Source organism: Cannabis sativa, chromosome 6, assembly GCF_029168945.1.
Source record: "Cannabis sativa cultivar Pink pepper isolate KNU-18-1 chromosome 6, ASM2916894v1, whole genome shotgun sequence".
NCBI lineage: Eukaryota > Viridiplantae > Streptophyta > Magnoliopsida > Rosales > Cannabaceae > Cannabis > Cannabis sativa.
The window spans coordinates 57,244,009-57,256,151 of record NC_083606.1 but is presented as its reverse complement, the minus strand read 5'-3'; the positions used below and the strand labels follow the sequence as shown (position 1 = coordinate 57,256,151).

General features: G+C 36.6%; 1 protein-coding gene across 1 annotated transcript; it reads right to left on the bottom strand.

The window, feature by feature from the left end:
• Positions 1-8,436: 8,436 nt before the first annotated feature.
• LOC115695248 (spermidine hydroxycinnamoyl transferase) lies at positions 8,437-10,104 on the bottom strand. The gene has a single exon (XM_030622328.2). It carries the CDS (start codon positions 9,982-9,984, stop codon positions 8,584-8,586), a length of 1,401 nt encoding a protein of 466 aa, XP_030478188.2. The 5' UTR covers positions 9,985-10,104; the 3' UTR covers positions 8,437-8,583.
• Between the last annotated feature and the right edge of the window lie 2,039 nt (positions 10,105-12,143).

Genomic DNA, 12,143 nt, shown 5'->3' with positions numbered 1-12,143 from the left:
AATTGAGAGACTCTATATGTCTAATTAATAATTAAATTAAATGACAATATTATTTAATAATCTATTTTAGTTATTAAATAATTAGTTTTGGCATTTAAATGGTTAGAATTGGAAAATTGGCGTTTTTGAGAAAATAGAAATAAAAATTGTGAAAACTGCAAAATCCAAGTGAGGCCCAATAACACCTGTGGCTGGCCACTTAGTGAGATTTTTCCAATTAATATTTTCATTATTTTAAAGCCAAATAATTACTAACCTAAACCTAGTAGTTGCCTATAAATTGAAAGTGATGGCTCAGTCAAAATAAGAAGTTTTCAACAAGTTTTCTTTTGGTTGCCTTTTTCAGAAAAACTGAGCCTTCCACTTCTCTCTCTATAGCCGACCCTATCTCTCTCTCTTTTCCTCTTCACAATTTCGAACCCTTAGTGATAGAGTATTGCCCACACACAACAAGTGGTACCTCAATGATAGATTGGAAGACTGTGAAGGATCACACACAAAGAGAAGGACATTCGGGCTCAGATCTTGATAATACTCTGCGACAGAAAGGATACAAGGGTTAGAGATCTGAGTGGAAGGAGACATTATTCCGCTGCAACCAATGTAAGGTTTTCTTAACTTTATATGTGTTTAATTATCGTTTTAGAAAGTTCATATTTAGGGTGTTAAACAACATACTTGTGACTAGATCTAAGATCCTGGTAAAATAAATTCCAACAGAAAGTCTGCTGATAAGAAAATGATTACTCTGGGGGTGGGGTAGTGATTTTGGAGAAGTGTAAACACCTATCTGAAGTCTCTAAGTCTACCAGAGAGAGACTGAATGTTAAAGTTGCAGGAAATGTGTCTAAGGAATGTTCTATACATTTTTGGCACCGTTCCAACAATTCTTAACTACTAGTGTTACTTCCTGACTAACCAAAAAGTAGTTGCCGAAAGTATAGAATCCAGTATCCCAAGAGAGTAGACATATAGAGAGAGGAATTTCACATTATCAAGGATTTTGTGATTAAGGAAGAGTAATGGTGGAGAAAAGGTTGTGTTTAATTCAACCTTTCAGATCCTATTACGAGGAGTATACTACTTCTACACTTGATTTGTATATCAAGGTGTTGAGATTATTTGAAATGCGCATTTTGTTTTATATTAGTGCAAGTGGGAGTTTGTTGGGTTCTGTGCTCTAAATAAAACCCATTTCAATATAATCAGATTTACTTATTAATAAAGATCAGAAATAACATTTTATGTTGCATGGTTCACATGATTTATTTCATGATTATATATGTATAATGTATAAATTCTATTTAAGTCCAGAACATATGAATTTGTTAATGATTATAGTGTTGTCAACACAATGGAATATAATCTTGATTATATGTTTGAAAATTTATTCTCTGATTTGTCAGTTCACTGGATTTAGACTGGCATGATAATCAACGATAGGTATTCTTACACCTTGGATAAGTGGTATGTCCTTTACAGGGCATAGGCAAAGTTTACCAGTATCGGATGTATGGAGTATACATCGGAAGGGACCGATATTGAACTTTGATTAGATTTGTTAAAATTTACCGTAATATCTATTCAATTCAATATCACCTGTTGATCCTAGATCAAATGATCTTAATCCTGATATGGTTAGGTTCGATCTCAAGAGTATTATACATGTTCTTTGATTTGTTAGTTAAGCCTACTTTCTGGTCAGGGAGATATGTACATTTTGGGAACATGATAGTATAATTGAGTGGGAGCGCTAACATAAATATGGAGTCTATAACTTCTATAGGAATTTAGAAGTGAAACGATGATATCCTTTGAGCTTGGCTAAACAGAGATAAATGGTTGAGATCTCATTTCACTTCGCTGAAATATCATTTATACCGAGCTAAGTGTTTTAAGGATAAAATACATTGAAGGTGTGACGGTAATTTAGTCCCTATTCAATGTAGATCATCTATTAGAGGCTCATTGATCAAATTAGGATTATAACAATGGATAATTAATAGCGTATCTATATCGTGGAAGATATAGAGCGTTCTATATACTGAGAGTGCAATTCCAAGTTCTAAGTGTGGATTCAATAAGGAATTAATAAGTTAAGGAATTTACTTAGTAAATTCGGTTTGGCTTATTGGAAGCTCGGTTATATAGGCCCATGGTCCCCATACTAGTTGAGACCATACTGCTTGTAAGACTCAGTTAATTGATTTTAATTAATCAATTATAATTCTAAAGTTAGACTATGTCTAGTTTATGAATTTTCACTAAGCAAGGGCAAAATTGTAAGAAAGAAATTCTAGGTTTTATTTGTTAATTAAGAGACTATATATGTCTAATTAATATATGTATTAAATGACAATATTATCTAATAATTAATTTTTAGTTATTAAATAATTAGAATTGTCATTTAAATAGTTGACTTGGAAAATTGGCGTTTTTGAGAAAATGAGATGCAGAAATGATAAAACAGCAAAATTGCATAAGTGAGGCCCAATATCCAAAGCCCATGGCCGGCCACACTTAATGGCTTTTATCATTTATTTTTTCATTATTTTAATGCCAAATAATTCTAACCTAAACCTAAGTGGTTACCTATAAATAGATTGTGATGGCTCACATTCACACTTAACTCTGTCAGATGAAAGTTGAGCCTCTTATTCTATACCATAGCCGCCACCCTCTTCTTCTCTTTTCTTCTCTAAATTTTCGAACATTGAGTGAATGAGTGAGTGCCCACACACATCAAGTGGTATCTCAATCATAGTGTGGAAGTTTGTGTAGAATCTAATCAACAAGAAGGAGAATCAGCATCAAAGGAAGGAGAGAAAGAGATCCAAGTTCAAATCTTAGTGATGCTCTGCTACAGAAAGGAATCAAGGGCTAGAGATCTAAACGGAAGGAGTCATTATATTCTGCTGCACCCAATGTAAGGTTTCTTAAACTTTATATGTGTTTATTTTATTGTTTTAGAATTCATATTAGGATGTTAATGAAACATACATGGTAGTAAATCTAGATCCTGGTAAAATATTTCCAACATCACAGGCTTGCCAGGAGCTATGAATTTCATCAAGTGGAATGCTCGTGGACTAGGGAGTGATCGAGAATTCTGTAATCTCTCCCTGCTTGTTAAGATGTACAAGCCTTCTCTTCTTTTTGTTATCGAAACTAAGTTGTGTAAGAACTCTGTTGATCGTTTTAAGTTTAAGCTTGGGTTTGATTTTGGTTTTGAAGTTCCCCGTATAGGGCATAGTGGGGGACTTTTTCTATTCTGGAACTCAAACATTGATGTAACTATTCCTAATTATTCGGCTAATCACATTCACTGTTTTGTTTCGTCTGCTGTTTTTTCTAGTTTTAATTTCACTGCTTTTTATGGTGCCCCTAATCCTGGAAATAGAGTTCACACTTGGGAAATTTTATCCAGGATTGGTTTGTCTTGCATTTTAATACCCTGGTTTGTGATAGGTGATTTTAATGATTTCTTAACTTGGGATGATAAGTCAAGTGGTAATCTTAGAAATGGCCCCTCCACTCTTTTCCGTACTTTTATGAACAAATTTCACCTTCAGGCTTTACAACCAAATGGTCCTTGCTTGACCTGGACAAATAATGGCCAGGGCATTAGAAACACTCTGGAGCGTCTCGATTGGGCTGTAGAGAATAGCATTTGGCATTCCCACCACCCCAACAGTGGCCTCAACAACCTTGATTTTTTTGGTTCTGGCCATAGATACATTCAAATCTTGTTTGATCAGATCCAACACTCCCACATTCACAAAAGAAAGACAAAAGATTCCTCTTTGAAAATGTTTGGCTCTCTGAGCCACGATGGAATGATGTCCTTCTAGAAGCCTGGTCTTCCAATGTTCTCAGTGATGATCCTTCCAGTAGCCTTCTGTCAAAACAATCCACTTGTGCAAAATTTCTTTCCAGCTGGAAGAACAAAGCTTTTTTTGGTTTCCAGAGCCGAATTAAAAAAGCCCAACATGATCTTGAGCAGGCTAGGAACTCTGAGGACACCTCTCCTGAGTCTTATTCTCGACAAAAAGCACTCCAAGAGAATCTTGATTCTCTCCTGTTCAAGGGAGAAACGTACTGGAGGAAGTGTTCTCGTGTCCAATGGCTTAACTTGGGGGACAAGAATACCTGTTTTTTCCATAAATTTGCTTCAAACAGGAAGCGGAGTTATAGGATTGATTCCCTTACCTCTGAGGATGGAACTGTGTTTTATGACTCAGACTCAATCCTCTCTCTCATCCAATCGTATTACTCAAACCTGTTTACTTCTCAACACCCTCAGGATTCTGATATCGAAGCTGGTCTCTCTAATGCTCTTCCTAGGATTGACCCTATGCATTATCAAATTCTTGATGAAGCTTTCTCTCCTTCTGAGGTGAAGAAGGCTCTTTTACAAATGGGTTCTGATAAAGCCTCGGGTATTGATGGCTTCAATAACCAATTCTACCAAAAAAAACTGGAGTGTAGTGGGCAACAATATCACTTTAACACTACTCTTGTTTCTTTGATTCCTAAGGTAAAGAAGCCAACTACTCTGAAGGACTATCGCCCTATTAGCCTTTGCACTACGATCTACAAAATTATCTCGAAGGTCCTTGCTAATAGGCTCAAGCTTGTCCTCAATCCCCTGATTTCTCCAAATCAGAGTGCCTTTCTCAAAGGCCACTTCATCTCTGATAACATCCTCATGGCTCAGGAAATCTTGCACTCTATAAAAAACAGGAAACAGGGAAGATTGAGTTGGATGGCTGTCAAGTTGATATGGCCAAAGCTTTTGATATAGTTGAATGGAAGTTTCTCAAAAAAATTATGGAAAAGTTTGGGTTCCCCCCTCGGTTTACCAATTTGATCATGGCATATATCACCACGGCCACCTTCAAATTCAACGTCAATGGCCAAGCTCTGGGGCTTGTCACTCCTACCTGTGGTATTAGGCAAGGTGATCCTCTCTCCGCATATCTTTTCCTTATGTGTGTTGAGCGCCTCTCATCCATTCTCAAACAAGCTGAACATCAAGAGGAGGATTTTGGTATCAAAATTACTCGTATGCTCCTAAAATCTCTCATCTTCTTTTTGTTGATGATAGCATTCTATTCTATCGGTCCAACATCGAGGCATGCAATGTCATAAAAGAAGCTCTGGACCACTATCAGAAAATTTCCGGGCAACTTGTTAATTTCCAATAATCTTCTCTATTTTTTTCTCCGAATACAAGCCTTACTTATCAGACCCTTATCCAGGACTACCTACAGGTTCCCATTCCCAATCACATGGACAAGTACCTGGGCCTGCCTCAGTTTTTTGGAAGGACCAAAAGTTCCTCTTTCAATTCTCTTAAAGACAGGATTTGGTCCTACTTGTCAAAATGGCAAGGAAAACTTCTCTCAAAAGGAGGCAAGGAAGTCCTACTTAAGGCTGTGATCAAAGATATTCCCACTTATGCCATGTCGGTCTTTAAACTCCCTGATTCTTTCTGCAGCTTTGTCGAGAAGGAAATGACAAACTTCTGGTGGGGTGCAACCAATGGTCAACGTAAACTTCACTGGAAAAATGTGAAATCCATGTGCAACTCAAAGAGTGTTGGAGGTCTGGGGTTTAGATCCTTAAAGCCTTTTAATAAAGCAATGTTAGCAAGGCAAGCATGGAGAATCCAAACAAACCAGTCACCCTTGCTCACCAACCTCTTTCAAGCAAAGTATTTCCCTAGAACAACCTTCCTTGACTCTTCTTTGGGGCACTCTTCGTCCTATGTCTGGCAAAGTATTCATTGGGGTAAATCTCTTCTCAAAATGGGTCTCTGCAAGAGGATTGGAAATGGGACCACTACAAAGATTCTTCATGACACTTGGATCCCGAACTACCGATTTCTTCCTGCCCATCTCCCAAGTCACCTTGTAAATGTCTCTGATCTTCTCCTTCCTAATGGGGATTGGAATATCCCTTTGCTGCAAAACCATTTCCAACAGGACATTATAGACGACATTCTATCCCTTCCCCCACCTGATATCACTCAAAGGGACTCATATTTCTGGCAGCACACTCCCTCAGGTCACTATTCTGTCAAAACGGGTTACCATGTGGCTAAAATGTCCCTAAGTTTGACACAACCTTCATCCTCAAACACGCCTACCCTCACGCGTTGGTGGAAATCCCTCTAGAGTCTTCAAATTCCTCCTAAGATTAGGCACTTCATTTATAGGCTTACTCAGAAATCTATTCCTACTGTTGAAAATCTCTATCATAGGAAGTGTCTTAACTCTCCCATTTGTCCCCAGTGTCACCTTTACTATGAGTCTGTACAACATGCTTTGTTTGAATGTAAGAACATGAAGAAGGCTTGGTCAGGTACGTCTTTTAGCTCTGCTTTAAAGGATTTAAAACACTTGCATATGTTGGATATTATCTTATACATGCAGCAAAATTTCTCAATTGATTATTTTAACCTATTTCTTTGTATGTTATGGAAGTGTTGGAATAGCAGGAATGCGGCTGTTTTCAGGAATCAGGTTTCAAACTCAATGCAAATTCAATAAGAGGCCCAAGATTATTTGGATTTTTATCAAGCATCTCAGAAACAGCACAAGACGCCGTCTCAACATACCACAGACTATAATGTAATGACATGGGAACCGCCATCTATTGGCTCTCTCAAACTTAATGTCTATGGTGCAATTTCTAGCCGCTGGAGTAAGACAGGAGGTGGGGCTCTAGTACGGGACTCGACGGGAAAAGTTATAGCAGCAAGGGCCTCAAGTCGCGCGGGCCAGATGCAACCAAAAGCAGCTGAAGGATGGACATTATTAGAAGGACTCCGATGGTGCTCTGATAACGGAATTAACATTCACCATGTTGAGGTGGATTGCAAAAACCTTGTCACTGATTTAAAATCAAACGAAGACATTCTCTCAAGCTATGGAGCTATAATTCACGCTATTCGACAGGTGTTATCTTCGCTTCCCAATGTTTCCCTCCATCATGTTCGTAGACAAGGGAATACAGGAGCTCACAACTTAGCACAGATGGCATTAGGATTAGATAATAGATGGTGTTGGAATAGCCAAGACCCTTACCCTCTCCCTTTGTAACACTTTTGGGTCTTTCCGCTAAAAAAAAAAAATTCTAACCACATGTTTTTCTCTATTTTGTAATGATATAACTTCACAATTATCAACAACACAAATGGATGAGGAGATGATCCGCTTCCGTATTGCGGGTTGGAATCGGCCCCATGTATATCATTACATGATATATTAATAACACCACACTCTTGTGCTTTTTTTATATACATTGACACTTGGCGTCATTTTCGATGTAATATCACTATTTAGGTAATTGCGTATTTGGTCTCATGCAATTTATGAAAATAGCTTTTAGGGAATATCGATAACCAATCATAGGACGTCACATAATAGAAAGAGTTGGGCACCAGCTATACATTCGGGTAGCCTAACCCGTTTTTATAAAAGCTCAATTTTTTTACGTTAGCCCAACTTGACCTATTTTATAAAACGAATTGGGCTGGGCCTGGCCCATATTTTCAAAGTAAGTCAAGCCCAACCCATAAGCATAAATTATTTGTGTTGGCCCGGATTGTGCTAGGCCTAAACGGGCCAACTTGTTTTTTATAAAAAGACTGATCCCGTATTTATCAAATGGACCTAAAGAGGCCTATGATAAATTCTAATATTTTTTTTTTACTTTTCAATTTAGTTTCTATATTTTAAAGCACAAATAGAATGTTTAAGTTAAAATTAGCTTAAAAAAAACAGCTACAATTACATGTTTAATATTCAAATGAATTTATATCACCATAATTGTGGTCCATTACTAAATTTTTACATAAAATTGTACATAATGTTCAATATAATCTCTTTCAGCAAAAAAAAATATTCAACACAATCTCAATAAGAAAAATTATGTTCATGTCATATTTTATATGAAAGAGTAGATGAATTATTAAATAAAAATACATTTAAGTAAAACACTTTTATATAAAAGAGTAGATGCACTACTAAATAAAAAAAATATTATATGAATTTGAATTTGTGTTTTATGTTGTGCTTACGTGTTAAGAAATTCGTGTTTTCGTGTTTCTATGTTGTGCCGTGCTTAAGGCCATATTAATCGTGTCGTGTCTGGACTCATATTTATTCGTGTCGTGCTAGGCGCAAGCTCATATTCTTTTGCATGTGTTATGTTGTACTGTATCACTCCCGTGCGCTCGTGCCAGTTTCGTGCCTTGCCAAAAAACTCGACGCAAATTTACAACTTCACCTGTGATTCCCATTAACAATGCTCAATATATATATATATATATATATATGCCAGCTCGTATATAATGGTACGGTGTTTAACACCTAAAAGCTACCTTGTAAACTTAATACTTATTTACTTTTAAACTGAAGTAAATAATAATAAAGCAGTAACGTATCTACTATATATAGTAAACAGTAGCATAATTTTGTAATTATTGTTTTACATTAATATATCTATATAGTTCAAATTAATAAGCAGTCTAAATTTATTTGGTCTCACATAATTATACATGATAATGATATCATATTATATGTCGTTGTAGAAATGGTGCTTGAAAGGTTCCATATGTTCAACTTGCAAACACAATGCAAGAACCAGGGAACCATCGCCACTGGGACTAGAGATCAGAAGAGAGTCGCCATCGTAAGCATGGATCCCAGGGCCAACATAAATCTCCTTACCCCATCCAAAATCAAGCCCATACATAGGTAGCCTTAACCAGCTCACCACTCCAATATTAGGATTCCCATAGAAAGGCCCCTGCTGCTCGTGATCATCATCATCATCACTACCTCCTAACAAAGCATGAATATTCTGAAGCTTCTTCAAGTCCTTCTCATTCTTTAAATACTCAATGCTTGACCAAACATACTCATTCGTAACCATCTCAATAGCTTCTCTTACTCTACTCGCTGCGAAGCTTAAGGATTTAGATAACAGCTCCCCGGCGCTACTCTTGGCTATCACATCGAAAGTGGCGTTGCCAAAGTAGCCCGTCGGCAAAGGAGGGTCTATTCGGCTCCGCACGTCAACGCTGATGCCCAGACCAGTAGGTTGTTCCTTAACAAGCCTCCTCGCTTTGCATGCACATCTCCAAACATGTGCGGCCATGGTCTCATAACGGGTGTACGGACGAGCAGTATCATTGACAGCCGTACTAATTTGAAGTGTTTTAACTTCTTCTTTTGTTATCTTTAACATGGCCACAGTGGTTTTCTTCTTTCTCTCTTCAACACTGTCTGACTTTCCAACTAAGATTGGGGGTTGGTCGAATTCGGAATGGTGGACTAAATAAAAAGCTTGATTGTTACTATTATTAGCCGGGGGATCTCCTGCTCTAAGGACTTTTCGATCCAGAAACGGAGGAGTGTTTAATGGTTCACCTCTAGCAAGACCAGCCCATTCCGAGATGAAGTGTAACGAACTATTTCCATCGGCCACAGCATGAGAAATAACCACGCTGAGACTGATTCCCCCACAAGCGAATTTAGTCACTTGGACAATCAATAGAGGAATTTCATGAATTGGGAGACCGTAGTCTACTGTTGGAATAAGGCCATCGTATTTTGATGAAGGAGAGAAATCATCGCCAAAGTCATCTAGTTTCAATAGTGAATCTGATTCTATGAAACGAACTCCTTCATTATTGCAGTTGAGTTCGAGACGGCTTCCTCCGTCGCTGTGCCAGCGAAGGCGGCCAGCGAGCGGGTAGAAGGGCACTAGGGCTCGACTCAATGATTGTTTGAGTGTGGCGGCTATACTATTAGGTGACCTAAGCCAGTTCTCAGGTGGCCTGTAGAAGTAGATGGTTGGTACATGAGTAATGATACCAACTTGATCCCATTCTGAGAGAGATAATGTGCCTTTCCATGTTGGCTCAGCTGGCTTTACTATAGAGCAGCCTTTCATTCTCACATTTTGGTTCATTTCAAACTTGTTTTTGCTTTGCTTTCTTTTTTCTCTGTTTGGTATGAGATGGGAAAACTATGAATACCAAGTTATTTATAATGGCAAAATTGGTATACTCTCTTTGTTCCAAATCATTATGTAATAATTCATATTAACATACGTATTATTATATAAGTTATTTTAATTTCTGTATATTGGCTAAACAGTTGGAAAGTGAAAATCGTGTGATCAGAGTTTGTTCCTCAAAACGGTACATACGTACGTAAAGTAGTTTATTCTGCCATAAACGGGAGTTCTGTTTCCCTGTAATATCAATTAATTTAAATGAAATTAAAACCAGGTAATGAGAGTAAAAATTATAGATCATTTCTTTTTTTATATATATATTTCTTTTTAACAAAAAAAATCATAAATTTCTTGAAGGATTAATTCCTGCTGAATTATCCACACTTTTTTTTTTTTTTTCGAGAGAAACTGGTCCCAAAAAACTCCACAGAACAAAAACTCTAAATAGGGAAGGGGACACATAATTGTATTCATAAATTATTTGAATCATGGAATGTACGATTTTGAATACAAAGAGGGTAATTAGGCCCTAACATCTACCAACAAAGGAAGAAGGGTTGGTTGAAGGGGGTCGGCACAGGTACCCTATGGTGCAGGGGGTTGGCATAGGTCACCCTTGGCACACGGGTTGATTGTGTGACTTTGTCTTAGTGTTTTGGCCATTTTTATCCATGTACCTCAAATCTGATGATTTAATATGCTTTGAAAAGCTAAGAAAGAGATCTATGACTTTCATGTTTGGTGTCGCACTCTCATTTGGCGCGGGAGGTTGTCTCACCCCCTTGGCATCAGGGTGTCGATGCAGTGCCCCTAGTCGTAGGGGGTTAGGGTTTCCCCGGTGGACAATACAAGAAAAAAAGCTCTAGTGGCACGACAAAAGTAGCGCCTACAAGATTTTTTTTTTTCATGCCTATGGTATTCTTGGCACAACAAGTTGTGCCAAAAAAGTGTAAATTGGCAGGACAACTAATATGGAGTGCCTAATGGGTCCTTCTGGCACGACAACATGGCATGCCTATCGTCGAAGTATCGTGCCAAATTTCAATTCTTTTATACCCCTTCTGCCATCCTTTTGTGCACTACAAAAAATTCTATAGGTACCAAAAAATTGTATAGGTAACACTTTGTCGTGCTCAATATTTCTTTTATTTTTCTAAAAATAAAGTATTTTAATTTAAAATATGAATATTACTATAATTAAAAATTAAAAATCCTATTGAAAAATAGAAACCAAAATATTTATAACAAGTGCCTTTTATTATGTAAATTAACAATCCAAATTACTACTAAATTAAAATTGTTCAAATAAACAACACTTATACAATCAAATTCATATAATTATAAAGAATAACACTACAATCCTAAATGGGAAGACTAATGTTTTGGGATCTCCAACATTTGTGGATAGTAAGGTTATTCTGATATCTGATATCTTTGACATTTATAGTTGTTGGATCTGCGGCATCTGCTGCATTGGTGCGCATCCAAAAAATTGGGGGCATCTGTTGTATCAAATCTCTCAAAAAAAATAGTGTCAAAACAGTAGGACAAATTAAATTGCAAACATAAAGTATTGAATTAACCAAATAATATATAAACACTCAAATGTTATTTACTTTTTTTGTTCTAAGCCAAATATTATAAAATTCTAAGAATAAAATTAAAAAATTGTTGTACAAACTGAAATTTACTCTAAATATATTGCACTTTTTAATTAATTTTAAATACAATATTTATATTTTTCATAAATTACCAACTTTTAAATTAAAAATTTAATATCCTAACTATTGATCTCGCTTTTGGCCAATCAATTAAAGCGATTAGAATAAATGATATTGAATAAGAATTATATAAAATTAGGCAATAAGAACACATATATTTATAGAGATTCGACCCCGTGATAGTAGTAATATCTTACTCTCCTTTTTCTTGTATTTACTTATGAGAGAAGAAGCAATTGAGTTTCTTGATCTCTCTCGAAAGCTTAAAATTTTACAGCGTAAGAGCTCTCTTAAAGAATTGATTTTGGATCCCTCAATAGTGAAATGGTTCTTCTGTTTATAGGGAAGAATTGCATTAATTAGGTTTCCTAAAACCATTAAGAAATAAAA

Coding starts and splice junctions, on each gene's coding strand:
- LOC115695248 (XM_030622328.2), bottom strand. CDS start 9,984: ATGAACCAAAATGTGAGAATGAAAGGCTGCTCTATAGTAAAGCCAGCT.